This window comes from Gopherus evgoodei, chromosome 5 (genome assembly GCF_007399415.2).
Source record: "Gopherus evgoodei ecotype Sinaloan lineage chromosome 5, rGopEvg1_v1.p, whole genome shotgun sequence".
Lineage (NCBI taxonomy): Eukaryota > Metazoa > Chordata > Testudines > Testudinidae > Gopherus > Gopherus evgoodei.
Window position 1 is genome coordinate 6,778,758 of NC_044326.1, and position 16,724 is coordinate 6,795,481.

The 16,724-nt window shown below is 36.3% G+C and overlaps 1 protein-coding gene across 1 annotated transcript in view; it reads left to right on the top strand.

The window, feature by feature from the left end:
• Positions 1-16,724, top strand: part of C5H20orf194 (chromosome 5 C20orf194 homolog) — a 135,248-nt gene that overhangs the window by 69,296 nt on the left and 49,228 nt on the right. Inside the window, exons 19-26 of the mRNA XM_030563095.1 lie at positions 80-130; positions 2,284-2,371; positions 4,171-4,274; positions 9,911-10,057; positions 13,695-13,780; positions 14,084-14,182; positions 14,464-14,578; positions 15,067-15,155. Of these exons, the coding sequence (XP_030418955.1) occupies positions 80-130; positions 2,284-2,371; positions 4,171-4,274; positions 9,911-10,057; positions 13,695-13,780; positions 14,084-14,182; positions 14,464-14,578; positions 15,067-15,155 (779 nt within the window). The remainder of the gene's footprint in view (positions 1-79; positions 131-2,283; positions 2,372-4,170; positions 4,275-9,910; positions 10,058-13,694; positions 13,781-14,083; positions 14,183-14,463; positions 14,579-15,066; positions 15,156-16,724) is intronic.

Sequence of the window (16,724 nt, forward strand, 5' to 3'; positions counted from 1 at the left end):
TTTATTAAAGCACGTTTAAAATCAGATAATTAATCCACTGTGAATATATATAGAAAATGCAGTTTGGTTTTGCCTGCAGGTAGAAGATAATGAAGTGAAACTGTCTGAAAAGGCACAGCAAATAGTGAAGGTATGTAATGATATAGTGCTTAAACTAACTGCTAATCCAAGGTAAACTTATTTAGTCAAAAACATAAAGGTGATGTTTTCAAGATCTGATAATCAGAAATAACTAGGGCTGTCAAGCAATAAAAAAAATCACAATTAATTGCACTGTTAAACAATAATAGAATACCATTTATTTAAATATTTTTAAATGTTTTCTACATTTTTAAATATATTGATTTCAATTATAGCAGAGAATACAAAGTGTACAGTGCTAACTTTATATTTATATTTTTTACAAATGTTTGCACTGTAAAAAGACACAAAAAATGGTATTTTTCAATTCACCTAATACAAGTAGTGTAGTGGAATCTCTTTATCATGAAAGTTGAACTTGCAAATACAGAATTATGTACAAAAATACTGCATTCAAAAATAAAACGAAGTAATATTTTAGAGCTTGCAAGTCCACTCAGTCCTGCTTCTTGTTCAATCAATTGCTCAGACAAACATTTGTAAGTTGCACTTCCAGGAGAAAGAGATTGTACTACAGTACTTGTATGAAGTGAATTGAAAAATACTATTTCTTCTGTTTCATTTTTACAGTGCAAATATTTATAATCAAAAGATGCACTTTTATTTCAGTTACAAAACAGAATATGATATATGAAAATGTAGAAAAACATCCAAAATATTTAATACATTTGAGTTGGTAGTCTCTTGTTTAACAGTGCGATTAAAACTGTGATTAATCGACAGCCCTGCAAATAACATGTACTCTTATAATGGACTCTACATAATGTATTTTTTGATTCATCTTTCTTCCCCATTCCTTTCTCCTCCCCCCCTCCCCATTCAAACTGCATTGTACAAAAATAGCAGATTACGACTGAATATCAGGGCTTTGGAGCTGTGCTCCAGTCCTTTTCCAGCTCTAGGCAAAAACCTGCAGCTCCACTGCTCTGGAGCTGCTCCGGGCTCTGCTCCAAAGCCCTGGCGAATATGATCGAGACTCAGTTTTAGGTTTTCTTTACTGCAAACAAGCAGCTAAAAACTAACATCAAAAAGAGTTCTATTAATCAGTCGTCTTTGGAATCTTGGTTTTAAATAATGTTACCCCCTGAGTTCAGTTATGAAACATATGTATTGAAAAGATCAATATTACTATACATATATATATTTTTAATGTATAGCAGGCTATATGCCTAAAATAAATAACTATATATAGAGGAAGTATGAAAAAAATTGTGTAGCATCTGGAAATATCTAAAAAATCTTGAGTTTTTCCATCTGTGGTTTAATTTGTAGTTGCCATAACCTTTCAGTATAAGTATATTTTTGTGATTTATGTTCCTAGTAAAGTGTATAACATGCTTTTAGTTCAGTAGACTGATAATATAAAAACTTAAAGCCCATGCTCTGTGAATGTGAAAAATAATTTAATAGGTTTTACTTTACAGATCAGTGTGGGGAGGAAGCACTTTTTAAAATGATAGTCCAGAACTTCGTTGTGCCATTAAAAGCCACCTTATCTTCAGATATGCAAAGATTAGGTGCAATACTTACAAAGTTAATCAGAAAGGGTCTAATGCACTGATGTATTTTCTCAATTTAAACTTTTACCATTTATTTGTTTTTGCAGTATCTGTTATTTCTGTAATTCAGTCCTTATAATGGTCTGACAAGAACTCTAAAAGTATTTATAAATTAGACTTTTAATATTTTTATTAAAAGTACTTATTTTTATTCAGAATTGTATTTACAGAACAGAATTTGGTTTTATATAGTGCATTTTTTGTAATTCAGTACTAAACAACAAATAGTAATCTAGTGACTGTGTAGACAAATGGAGTAGCTATTATGCATTCAGCAGTAGCTATCTCATAAGTTTGAACGCCAGCAACTGTTTAACAAAAGAGAAAATATTGGCCACAGAACTAGACACCTTCTATATCTGAATACTATCTTTTAACTTGCATTTGTAGAGTCACCAGAGAAGTGCAGAAGGGGCTTCTTTTTTTTGAGGGATGGTATATTTTAATGCAGACCCATCATCTTTCTGCGTAATGTAAATCTAGTGTGTAAAACGGGATAAAACTTGGTTGGGTTTAGAATGAATAGTCACCATCACCAATACAGTCTATAATATTAGAGTAAAACATTTTGCTTTCTTTTTAGGAAGATGAATCTTTCCTAGGCACTTTCCTCACAGGAGGTGATGGAGCATATATTTATTCTAGCAGTCCACAGGCCATGCCTGAGGAAGGTGAGTTTTGTTTTCCTTTGTAAGTGTTAAAGAACAGTTCAGCTTTCTAAGGGCATGTCTACACTTACCTTGGGAGCAATTGGTCCAGTGGGGGTCGATTTATCTCGTCTAGTGAACTAGGCTCTTCCTTGGGTTGACAAGCTACGCATGAGGCAAATTTTGTGTATGTGTATATATATGTATGTATGTGTATGGTATACTTATGCTTGGCTTCAAACTCCAAGTCTTCTGCTTCCTTGTTCCTACTGAAACTTTTGCTTCACTGGAGCTTCTGTCCCTCATCATAACCCTTCCCCAGTGTAATGCTTACTGCATTGAAGAAACTCTGGCTGCTGCATTTCCACTGAGAAATCCTTGATGTTCCTGGTCCCTCTCTGCTCCAGCTAAACCCATCCCTTCCTGGTATCACATGTGATTTTTGCCATCTGTCCCTGAAGAAACAGCGGATTGTCTTTTGCTTTCTTTTTCCTGCAAAAGATAAACTGATGAACCAAGAGACTCAAAATCTATATATTCAACTGAAACAAATTCAGAATAACGCTATTATTACTGTGAGGACTTTTCCTTTTTTTCCTGGCATTATATTGATATTCTCTGCTTCATTTGTTTCTTTTCATATTTTAAGTCTGGAAGCTCAGAAAGCAGTATGTTCAAAAACAGCAAACTAAAATTTATATACTAAGATATTTAAGGCAAATTCACTTTGTCCTTCTGTCCAGAGAAGAGAAATTGGTAGTTCCTGGTCTCTTTTTAGGGAGAGCAGTTTTGCTTATGTCAGCTTGTGGTTCCTTTCCTTCTCTTATTGAACATCTGAACTCCTTCTTTAGAACTGCTTTTATTTAGCTATTGTGATAACTAGGCTGCCTCCTCCTCCTTTCCAGCTGCTTCCACGGGCCATCAAGGTTTTCTTAAGAGCCTGGATGCCTGTAAAATTAGCTGGAAACTAGATGGGGAGACAGTACTGTGACCTACTGCCTGTTACTGGATCACCAGCAAGTTGGAAAATTGCTGACCAAAATGATAGATTTTATTCTGCCTGTGAAGATAAGTGAGTCTGTGAATAAAATCAAGGAACTGGATTTTATAATTTTTGATAATCTCCACATATGCAGATAATATCCACTAACAGCAAAAGCAATGTTTGGGATTGATGAAAGAAAAATAGAACTTGCTTCTTGCCATTTATTATGCTGAAATATGAATTGTATAATGTGACACTGGCTAGATAAATATGTCCAAAGTTGGCCCTGTTTTGACATTAATAGGTTAAAATTTTTCTTTGAGATGTTGGCTCTTTTATAGAAAATAGCATGTGTGTGTGTGTGTGTGTGTGTGTGTGTGTAAAATAAAAGTATAAAAATTCTTATGAAATACAGAAACCATGCCCATCTCAGTTATTTATCTCTTCTAATCTATTGTCACTATTTTTCTCAGTTTTGCAGTTAATCATTAATGGATTTTTTTAAAAGCCCCACAAATTATTATTTTTTTTTTTTAAAGAGATTCCTCAGGGTAGAACTTAGCACAAATAATATGGAAGTTCCTTAAAATGTTTCCTTCCCTGATTGCATCTGGAGATATCTGGTAAAAATTACTGTTTGGGACAGATGTTATCTGGATTGCCTTCCTATCTAGTATATGACTTCTGCTTTTGTTGCATAAAATGATATTTTGGACTGAAACACCAGTTGCATCATGTTGCACTACTTGAATATGACATTATTGAAAAAAGTGGTAATAGATATTGCTAAATAGTGGCATGTTGCATACATTAATAATCTTTCCTTTTTCAATTATAGGTAAACTATACTTCTTTTCAGATGGCATTCTGTTTTCCCATCCCCATCACGGGAGCATTACTATTTCAAAGAATCATATGGATTCCATCAAGTTCTATGATGGGGTAAGTGCGTCAGTGGTTTGCAGTTATTGTCATAAATTTATTTTTTACAGGGGTGTTTGTGAAGTGCCGTATAAACTCATTCATTAGCCCATTAGTTTATAAGCTGACCCCCCCAAAATGGATAGGTAAAAATAACAAAAACTGTATGACCCTTTCATAAGCCAACCCTGTATTTCAGGGGTTGGAAAACTTTGGCTCCTGGCCTGTCGGGATAAGCCACTGGTGGGTTGGGACGTTTTGTTTACTTAGAGCCCCTCGGCTCCCATTGGCTGGGAACTGCGAACCGTGGGCACAGGGAGCTGAGGGGCTCCATACCTGCAGACACTCTAAGTAAGCAAACAACAATGTATTAGATATTCAACTCAGTGATTCCGTCGAGTTTAAAATTATCAAATTTTGGTGTAGACCCGTTTGTAAACCTACTCCCACTCTTTGATGCGTCACTATTTTACCAAAAATATTCGGCTATGAACGAGTATATATGGTAACTAGCAAAAACATATTTGAATCTTTATGATAGTGTTTGCAAGGTGTGCAGAATATTGTTGACCTTCAGTAGAATGCCCCCTAGATGCTTCTTGGACTCCAGGATACAAATTCCTATTCTTTGTATTAGTTTTACTGAACTTTTATGATGGCTGAACTGTAAATAGGACAAGATTTTAGGATGGGAATTTCATCATGGATATCTTTGTAGTTTGGGCTGCTAGCTTTATTTTATGCAGTGGAAAGAGTTGGTTTTTTAACTTTTAATCATTTCACACTATTTTTAAAAACCAAGTAACAACTGTAAATGAAAAGAAAAATGTATTTTACTCATTTATACATCTAGCAAACTTCTTTTAATCAGATTTCTCATTTTTGTGTTTCATAGCTCCAGTCACATGGTTTGTTTGTGGATGAAAGTGCTGCAGCTATACCAAACATTTTTAACCTTTAGTCAAATGTTCCTATCAGTGTACCACTTATTTAAAAAGTCACGAGTCATGTCTTTATCTACTGTTGTAGACAGTGTGTAACTGACAATGTGAAAGGGATGACTGGTTTACCTTTCCCAGGGAGAGAAAAGTGAGGAAGAAAAGCATGCAGCATAGGTGTTCTACATTATTATGTACATTCCAGTAAAGCACATGAACCATTTGTGGCGGGTTGGACCCCTTGGGAAGCCACCTGACGTGCTGAGATACCACAGAGTCTACCTGTTTTGCCAGCATGGGCCCCCTTTAATCTGTTTTGCTGAAGCAGGCTTTTAAAAACAAACACACACACACACACACACACACACACACACACACACACACACACACACACACACACACACACACACACACACACACACACACACACACACACACACACACACACACACACAGTATTTCTCACCCTAGATATTGTTGCAAATGGTTTGCAAAGTTTCTGTGTTTGAGTTCGTTATATTCCCTTTCAAATTGGACCCCTGTCTCAGTCTGGACTCCCCTCTTGCCTTCCCTTTTGCAGTCTTTCTTCTTGGGCAGACAGGCCGCAGAGAGGAGTGTTGTTGTTTGCCTTCCTCCCAACCCTTAAATACGATTTACATAAGGCAGGACTCCCTTGTTTCCCAAACTTGTGCCCCCCTTCCCTTACAGTGGAAAGTTACAAGAAGTCCCAGGTGATGTTTTAGTATGAGGTGGCAAGACCACCTGACCCTGTAGTATCTAGTATCACAACACCCATGAGTCTGTGGCAGTATGGAGCATCCACAGGAAGGCCAAGCTTTTCAGAATTCATTGTCCTCACTGTTGGGCCATCCACCCTGTCTGGCTTTTCCATTGTTGTACCCGATGTGTTAGCAGTGGGCGTCACTCGAAGTAGCATAGTTGAAATATAGATTCATAGTCGATATTCTTAACTTCGAATACAGAAATGATACAGCATACAAATTGTATAATCCCATTCAGTAAATCATAACCTTTCCAATGAGATCTCACATGAGCCATCTTGCATCAAGTATATCTTTTGTCATATTCGTATCATAAGCATATTTTCATAAAGAATATGGAATGACACGTCACACCATTATTTTAGCAGACATTGGCTTTTGCCAATTTCTGACCAAATTGTTAGTCCATTATATGATGATGATTTGCCATGTTAAATATATGCTGTTTCTGATGTATTGCTGTGATGTGACTTCTGAGAATTAAGAATTGGGTTAGTGTGGACAGCTCCCTTTAAAAGTAGACAAATCTGTTTTATCTACAGTTATTTCTTGCTTTCATAGTTTATTACTGAGAGTGGGAATGTGAGATTACTCTATATGAGCAAAAGGTTTCATATGCGCTCTAAAAAGAAAAGCACTTGTTTTTCTTCAGTCTCAAGTACTTTAAGTAACGGTACAGGGACTTCCAGAGAGCATTGTGTAAATAGGATTTCATAAAATTAAAAAAAGTAAAATACAAGAAAAGCATGTGCTTCAAGTTGAAAAACACAACAGTAGAGGCCCTTACCGTAGCTGCCTTTTCTTTAATACCATATTGACCGACTCTTTGTAGTTGTATAAGCTATTTTAGCACTGACCTTCCTTCTATTGTTTGATTCGAGACACTCACTTTTATAAAACTCTGGCTATTTATGGGTCTGGCTATCATTTTTGAACTGTTGCCAGGTTTGTGTGCAAAGCAAAACCTTGAAGGAGAATTTAATTGTTTAACTGATTTGGCATGAAGCAAGGGTGGAGAGCTAAAAATATTAAAACATGACAGGAGGATAAGGGAATTGTTAGTGTACTGTTTTTGGAAGGTAGAGTGTAACAATAATGTTAGATGCAGAGGAAAGGATAATCATTCTCACTTCCAAATGAGAAAGTATTACAAACAAGAATGAGACCTCAAAGTAATATGCATATCTTATAAAATTCTAAAATACAGATTTTCTATTTTTTTTTATTTCATCTTTTAATTATAACTGATCCTAATAACATTGTCAACCAACCCAACAAACATGGGTTTGGAAATTGATTTGCGACTCCTACTCTTATGGCTGCTGAGTTGACATGCTGCTTAATTTCTAATGAGTTAGCATGGGCTGAGCTTTGTCCTTTTTAAATCTTGATGCTTTTCTCTGAAGAAAGCCATGTGTTCTCCATTCTAGTCAGAGGAAGATTATTACTGTGACTTTGAAAAAAAAGTACAGGAAGATCGTAGTAAACTGTAAACTACACAAAAATGCATGGTTGGAAGGGGTACCTAAAAGAAGCATGACAGCACCTGTTACTGTTTGAGCTGTGTGACCCTCATAACCTAAACTTTAGGACTGCACAAGAAAATTTTCTCCAACTTTGTCATTTAAAAAAAGCGAATAAAAACAGTAAATTCTGTAAATGCAGGAACATCTAGGTGCAGCAGAAGTTTTAGATACTGTTCAATCACTTGGCATTGTATTTTAAAGGTAACTTCTTCAGTTTAAGCTTTGATAGTTCAAATGCCACTGATCTCTAATGGTGCTGTGTCCAGAATTTATGTCTAGCTTGATTTCATCAGCATAAATAATGCCTGGGTAGGACTAACTTCTCATCAGTTCTGATACTTGGTAGTTTTAGTTGTTCTTGAAGGCACAGTCAAGGATATATTTTAAGGCTTTTTGTGACTATTGACATTTTGAATAACACTTTGCTGGCTAGTGAGGTTTATTATCTTCCTTTAGAAAAGAAATCATCTTGGTGTACTGCCATATATTATGCTTTGAAAGCTTCTGTAAAGCTTGATTCTGTTTGTTGCATTGTTAAGCAAATATAGTTACATAAAACACAAATGGCTTGGGAAATTTACCATGTTCAACAGATGTCCAGCTAACGGCAAAGTAGCTGTTACCTTTTCTGGTTAAAATAATTTGCCCCTTGATGTGAGATTCCAAACTGTTGCTGCTGACTTGAGGCTTACATATGGTCCCATTTTCTACAATTGGTTTGTTCCACGTTCACTGATGCTGTGGAGCTGCCATTGTGGTAGAGTTGCAGTGCCCCAGAAGTGATGGGTACCACAACCCAGTTCAAATGGGGGCATGACACACAAACTCACTTCCAGGTCAAGCTCCATGGGTTTTGAAGTCCATATCTAAACGTTCCTTACGATAGAGAGGTAGGTAGTTAGAGGTGGGGAGAATGAAGTAGTTTCTGAGCCTTGTTGCGCTATAGTATGCAAGGTGATTTTTAGGAAAAAAGAAAAAAGGAGAATGTGGTCGTTGTTGGCATCCAGGATGGATTTCATAAAAATCCTTCTTGACTTTCTCTCTCTCCCTTCAGTAGTCTGAGAGTTCAGTAGCCCGTGTAGGATTTCTGCTTGTTGATGGCTATGCTGAAAGACTTTCCCAGATTGAGGCATTCATATTTAAGTATTGACCAGCTTAAAATTTGATTCCTTCTCACTTATCATTAGTAGGATACTGCAAAATAAAACTGGGATTTTTTGTCTACTAGCTGTCCAGGGCAAGATCTACAATAATACTAAACGTCTCTCTCTAATCACACCAGCAATCCTCCCAGGATGCAGTGTTTGTGATCCAGAATATGCGCGCACAAAACTTCGTTATGCTGCATCTGTTGTATTTTACTATATTTGGCAAGATGGCAAGGGTTCAATTTTTTTGAAAAGAAAACACTAACAATGTTCTGCATGAATTTAGAGTGATAGAACCTTACTTTCTACTGTTGTAAGTAGAGATAAAATTATCTTCATTACAGGATACTAAGGCATCATTCATGTTTTTAAAAGCATTTTGAGATTTGATGAATGCAAATACAACATAATTGTATTAAATCAAAATGAGATTGAAATTGACAAGAATCCCATTTTAATGAGTTTTAGGGAACAGGAATCTTATCAGTTTCAATTTTCTGTTGGCTTACAAGAATTGAATTTTGGCACCAAGAATGCTAGACTTATTTATTTGAACTTTAAACTCTGTAGGGGATTTTATGAGAGAACATAGCACTTGCAACATACTTACACGCTGCATCTCTACTGGCAAACCTTGTAGCCATACTTCACTACTGGTACAGTCCCTCTCATGGTAGTAGTTGTGAAATCTGTGATGTCAGGGAAGCTTTCCTAACTTACCGCTATGCTATCCATTTTAACCTTCCATGTTACGTATTTTGCCTTTTCTACTACTAGAGGAGGTGTGCCAGCAGAGAACTCTGGGGAACTACTAGTGTAGAGGAAAATAGGATATGGATGGTTGTGGGTTGCCTAAACCTCAAAGCCACAGTTGAACACTTCAGGAAGGAAATTTAACTCCTAAAGGGTGCAGAGATTTTTGAAAGGCAACTCTAGTCTTTTTTTAAATCCAACTGACCAATCTTGACGGCTCCTTTCAAACTTACGTTAACTCTTTAATACCACAGGGGAGAGAATTTGTGTTATGACTGGGTATCTGAAAACCCGATCACTGATTATCGTAGGTCCTTCTCCTACGTTTCTGTAGTGGAACTCCTTTTGGCACAGCCTTTGCAGGCTTGAAAGGATGTACCGTAAATGTGACTATAAAATGCTGTAGATTGGAGAAGTAATACACGTAAATATAACAAAATTATATAACTGTTTTTTGTTTTGAATTATAAAAACTGTTTATTGTAAAACTTTCTTTAATTTCTTTCCTAGGATTCTACCAGTGTTGTGGCTGCTCTTTTTATAGACTTCAAAAGTTCCTTGCTTGCTCATCTACCAGTTCAGTTGCATACCCCAAGCAACTTCTTGATGATTGGACTTTTCCCAAAATCAAAGATCTATAAAGCTTTTTATTCACAGGTAAAGTAAATAAACACTATCTTGCTTTAAGTAGAACATTATGGGTATTTTTGTTGCATCTGATGTAAGGATAATGGAAGATGTTTTAGGAAGCAAGATAATCAGATGGTTAGAGCAAGGGAGTTGTGTTCCTGATACAGGATGAGTCACTGAGATTCACCATGGGATCTTAGGCAAGCCAGTTGACTTTCATATGCTTCAGTCAGTGCAGCTATTAAGTAAAATCAGCACCTTACTGAAAATAAAATCAGATTCTAGATTTAAGATAAGCTCTCAAAGCTCCACTTCTCAGTCTTAATATGAAAAGTTAGAGGGTAGCAGTTTTCTGAAGGTGACCATCTATTGTAATCATCTTTCTGTTAATAATGTGACTTGGAGCAACTCTTCCACTCCACCCCCTTACCTCAAGCTTCTGGAACTTAATTTATAGGCATGATTCCCTGGGTCATCTAGTCCAGGTCCCGGGGCATGGGCTATATGAGGCTTATATCTAGTTGCTAATCACCAGCGCCTTTTCTCCCAACAATATGAGAGAAATGTGACTCTGCGCTTGATTCCTCAAATTTTGTGTGAGAGAAAATCTTTCTAAACTTTTGTTGATGTTCCTAGTGATAACTTTCTAATTGTGATTGGCATATTACCCCATAGTCACTGTTAAAATTATCGCTTGCATTCTCTTCTGGCCAATGAGTTTGGGTTGTAGAGTATAAAGACTGTAATAGTCATATTTCAGGTATGGTGTTGATGTATTTATTTTACTATAGTAATTATACCTAGCTTTTGAACTATTTAAATCAGTCATGACGTCAGATCTATCTACTGAATTAAAGATAATTTTAACGACACACAGAAGATATTTTTTATGAATATTTGAGACCGTTGCACTGTCTTCTCTGTAGATGTAATGATAGCTTGCTTTTTAACATAGTGCTCTATACCTTCCCAATGTCCCCTTCCAATGTTGGTTTAATTTGTGATATTCGCAATCCCCAGCAACCCAGAAATCATGAGTCGTCTTGTTTCTCTGGTTCCAGATTAGTAGTTTAACTAGTTACTAGCCAGATCATGTTGGTTAGTTAAACTTATCCTTATAGGAATCCTGAAGAAGTAGAGAAGCTTTCCTTATGAAAGAGGAGTCATAAATCTTGGAAAAAGTTTTGAAGATCCTTTTAAATTTGATCATTAGAATAGAAAAACTTAACTTCCTAGATGATTCAAGTAAGGGGAAAATGTATGTGTTTGAATAGCTTGTTCTTATCATTCTGTAATAGCGTCCTTTGAAAGTATACTGTACCAAGTGAGCTCTTCTACTGTTATCACTTACATTAAGAGGCCCTGATGCTTGAAATTGGAGTGGTTTGTTGCATATTTCTGGTTATACACTTATGGATCATGATCCTAGGAGGTCTTTAAAGAAGATAAAAGCTTCACTTGTTTAGATTTAATACTGCCAAGTACCCCTTCAATTGATAGTCTCACCCACAAAGTAGATTGTACTGGAAAGTGTGGAGAAGGCTGTGTTTCATAAGCGGCATTTTATAATCATTGCATATTTAGGTGCCGAGTCTGGCAGGACAGTCTGAGGATTTTAAGTAGGCCATTGAAATTCTCCAGTAGGACATTAACACTTCGAAAAAAGAGTAATATGTTGTCTTCAGTAATAATGTCATAGGTTTTAATTTTATTGTATGCATTAGGATTTCAAAGTAAAAAGCATCAAGTGCTGAGATGCCAAATTGTTGTTGCAAGATTGTCCTCTTGTCTCATCTTTTTATGTCTCAGCAATTTATACTGAAAAGTGTGACTGTAGGTGTTGCCTTTACTTAAAAAGAGGATGGAAGGACCTTAAAATCTTCTGTAACGTCTGCTCCTGATTCCTCTAAATCTGACTTCTGGGCACACAGTGCCATTCATAGTAGCATGACTTAGATGAATAAGATTTAAGGCATTGTCTCAAAAAGTAAAATCAGGTCAACGTTATAAAACACTTGACTTTGAAGGCAATTATACATAAAATAATTTCTTATATTTTCCTTGGGATCAAAGAAACTTTTGGGAAGTTTTGAAAACAACGTTAGTCTCATGGTCTGCTATGATTTAAAGGTTGAAGTTACTACTTCTTTTTGCACCATTTTGTCCTATTGAACCAAACCAGTCCAGTGTGTTATGTACCATATTTGAATTACCACTGGAAGCAAAGGAAATGTAGAGCTTCCTCCTTCTGTTTCAGGAGTTTAATATGATTATTCTGTCATAACAGCGCATGTGTTTGTGGGATTTTCACTGATTAAAAAAACAAGCTTAGAGCTCTGCAACTGTTTAAATATCCCCTTTTGCTCACTGCAATTCAATGTTATCCAGGCAGTAGGCATTGAGTCTTGCGTCTTTTATCAGTGCAGAAGCCATTAATGTGAACTCTTCTGCCTTTTCATACCACTGTCCATTTTAGAGTCTCCTCTAGTTTAAGGAAGCAGAAGACGCCTATATTCACAGATAGATCTGATGGAATGGTATGGATGTCCTATATCTGCACATCTCTTGCGATGCTATAGACTCTAGAGGACTATAGAGTTCCCTCCTTTTGTACTAGGAACTACATTCTCAGAAAGAAGGCTTAGGCACTCTTCTTTTGAAAGTTGCAGGACTTCTACATTCCTAAAGGAAGTGTGTACATATCCAATTCCTGTCTTGCTGCAAGAAGTTGGATTGTAAATACTTCCTACTTTCATTGCTAATGAGCATTAAGTATGAAATGACTTGTGTAATTAATTATATTGTGTTTTAACTGTGAATGGTGCTGCATTAGGTGAGAGACTATTTCACATAAAAGTATGAGAGAGCTATATCATAGAACCATTTCTCAACTTCCTTGAGATGTGCATTATTCACTGGCATAGTTTAGCAGCATTGGGGTTGAAAAGGAGCTAACAATTGATGGCTGAAGGTAACTGTACTTCATTATGCTGGTACATCTGTTGTGGGACTGGCTTAAAATCTTGAAATTAGGGGTTGCAAGTCACATTCATCCTCATTTCTCTTAGTAATGTGGATCATTGAAGACATAACTCTTAGAACTTCAATTTCAGGTAAACTTCTCTGGTTTATCCATTTTGTATTTCACACAGGTTAGCATCCACAAGTAATGTCACAGCCCATTTTGTTTGCCATTTGGTATACAGTTTGCCCATCCTTTTTGCCTTGTCTCAGTCCCAGGGTGGTGGTAGTGGGATGCTTATTGTAAATCTCAACTCTGCATCAGGAAGCTACTTGAAATCTGTATTCATTATTTTCCTGTAATTGCATAAGTACTGTTGAACATTTATTTGGCAGTTCCTCGATTTTGTTTTGCGTATCCTACATTGGGTAAACACTTTCCTTCCAAATATGTATGATTGTGACTTCTCCTGCCACTCAGCTTTCTCAGTCATGGGATGGCTGGAGGTAGTGTTTAGTGAGGAGGGTTTCTGTTTTAAAGAAAAAAGCATTCTGAGTTGGCATTATAGATAAGAGACTTAATTTCCTGTATGAAAGAAAAATACTTTAAAAAGACTCTTTGATGGTTAATATACTAATATTTCAAATGTGTGAAAACCAAATGAATTCAATGTTTTGAGGCCTGTTTTTGTTTTTGTTTAAGGTTTTCTCCTTATGGCAACAGACAAACTCAGGAATATCTTTAAAGGTGGTCCAGGCAGATTTCCTATCTGTAGAACAAAAGAGATTGTAAGTTGATGTTGCTCATCTTCATGAATTCACGTGTAATAATATGTATAGTGTAGTGTGTTCTATTTAACATTCAGCCAAGTGATGTGATCTCTCAAGCACCATAGAATATTTTACAGCTGATTCACTTGAAGAACCAGAATGATGATGAAATATTAGGTGTTTTAGAGAGAGTATAAAATTATTGTTATAACTTTGCGCTAATTTTTTTTACCAGAATTTACTACTTGGATATGTGGATTAAAAATAGAGGAAATTGGCAGGGTTTGTTTTGAATTAAACAAATTAGTGTCCTTATTTTAGACACTCCAATATACAGAAGCTATGTAATGCCTTGTCCTATCCTGCTGGAGAAAGATGGAGTCAACTAAAACTGGCTGCTCACCTCCCAGAACTAGAGAGGTGAGTTGGGCTTTTTGTAATTTCAAAAGATCACATTTCCAAGCATTATTACAAAGATGTCATATTTTAAGACCTATTGTTTCTCTAACCTCTTCTTAATAAATATGTTTTATGAGATGCAAATATTAATACACAGTCTAAATATTTTTCCCTCTCTGGGAGATCTCTAAGTTCTATATCCAGTAACATGTTTCACTCTAATCAAGTTACAGCTATTCATGTGGAGGGGAAAAATCCACATTGTCTTGATTTAGAAGATAATACAACTTCACTTTTAAAAGGTTTCTGCAACACTTTGCTGTCAGCAGTATAAGTCGTGAGCCAGTAATGAGAGCACACCTTCCTATTTTGTTACAACAGTCGGAAAGCATTCCTGTTAGCAAAGCAGAAAGTAAGGTAAGAGAGCGCCGAAACAAAACCCTTAAAACAACTTTTTAAAAAATGGATAGGAAAAAAGTTGATAAAATACTGTACTTGCACCTTCACTTCTCTTGTCTGTAAAATGTAAACCAGTCTTTTGCTTTGCAAATCTGTTTTGCACTGCGTTTATTCATTAGCCCTGCATTACATGCAGCTCTTTCAAAGGTTGGTTGTCCAGTCACATTCGATTAACTGTAAAATATAAAAAAGACATGTACATGACATAGCAAAATAACTAGCTACATAACCAGCGTTATATTTATAGCTGTTGTGCTCCCTTCTCTCTCTTAGTCTTCCCACTGTTTGTTGCTTTCAGTGGTGGTGTTTTGTATTTATGATTTAAGTTTCTAGGAGCAGGGAACTTGTTTCACCTCTTTGTGAGGTGTCCAGCGTACTTCTGAGAATTTGAAGAAAAATAATAATGACAGTAATAATCATAAACATGCCTTTTACTTTTACTTTAGGTGGTTATCACTATTATAACAGGGCTTCCGGGCTGTCACTCCAGTGATCTGTGCGCTTTCCTGGTTGCTTTTAACAAGGAGTATGGAAGGTTAGTGTAGTTTTGGTTCTACTTTCTACAGCAGTCATCAAAAAAAGAAAAATGCTGGTTGATCTTTACATTTTTGTACCGAACAGTTCCTGTGATATTCAGGAAGGATGTGAAGTGATTAGGTTGCTAACCATGGATTTGAGAGACTTGGATTCAGTTCCCTGCTCTGCCACAGACTGTATGACCAGGAGCACTTCAGTTTGTTTCTGTGTGCCTCAGTTCCCTATCCTGACAGTGAGAATAATTGCACTTTGTTACCTCACAAGGGTGTTCTGAGGACTTGTGCAGTAAAAATCCTGAGGGACTTAGATTCCAAAGTAATGGCAGGCGGGGATGTGTGTGCGCGTGTCATATAAGTATCTTAGGTAGTTAAATATTATTCTACATTAAGAATGGGAATACCACAGATACCACAAGAAAGTTTAATTCAAATGGCCAGTTGTGACTACTGTATGTCCATTTGTTTCAGTTCTCCAAGACTGTTCAATTCTTCTGCAGGATTAGCAGTATCTCCAAAAGGGGCAGATGAAACATTAGATGTTAGGCTAAAGTGACTGGTCCCTTGGTGATTTTCTTTGTCAGCACTTTTGAGAGAACAGGTAGAGAGATTTCATTGCTTGTTTTCTCTGGTGGTGAGTCTTAAAGCAAATATAACTCATCTTTTGTGTAAGAGGTGAGAATATATTTGAAATCTAGCCAAAATATTGTTTTTAAATGTAGAATCTGCTTTAAACATGGTTTTGTTTTTGTGGTGTTTTGCCAGACCAGAGAGAATATCTATCACTTCTACCAGCATATGGAGATGGGAAAGAATCATTTTAGAATTTTATCTTGTTTGAGTACTCAGCTCTGTACGAGATCAAAGAAACAAACCCCTTTTTCTTTCCTCAAAAATCTTATAATCTAAAAATCTGAAATGTAGTCTCCCTAGTAAGGTGGCTCCAGCAAGTATTAGGACCTGGCTGGATGGGAATTTAGCACTTATAAATTTTCAAGTAATTCACTGTTCTGAGCCAAGTGTAAAAATAAATGGTGGGGTTTTCTGTGTGGCTTGTTTTGGGCCTTTTTATTTAAAGTTTGCATACAAAAAACAAAGCTCCCATTGTCAGCCCTGAGTGGGGAGACTCCTGCTGTCAACTGAAACTTTCTTAAAAAGTCTGCTTGGCCCACACAAGGTTGGGCTTGGGTTTATATGGCCCTCCTTTGTAATAAGGTTGGGCACGAATGGAATAAGTGATACTGGTACTTGAAGTAAAATTTAGTTAATTGTTAATATATGTTTTATATTTTTTTCATAAAATGCAAAAACTAAAAATTGTTTGTTTTTTCTGTGGCAAAGGGATTTCTAGGATGTCTGCTCGTGATCACTCAATTTTATTACTAACACACAATCAAAACTACTCTGGCACATTGTTTTGAAGATGCTATTTGATCTTCTTTCATATCAAAGAAGCCATTGACAGCAGTTTAGAAACAGTAGGCTGAAAAGACACGCCCAAGTTAATTTCTCCTTTGTATGGGATCAGAAATAGGGAATTTCTGTGTACTGGTCACAAATTTATTTTTGAT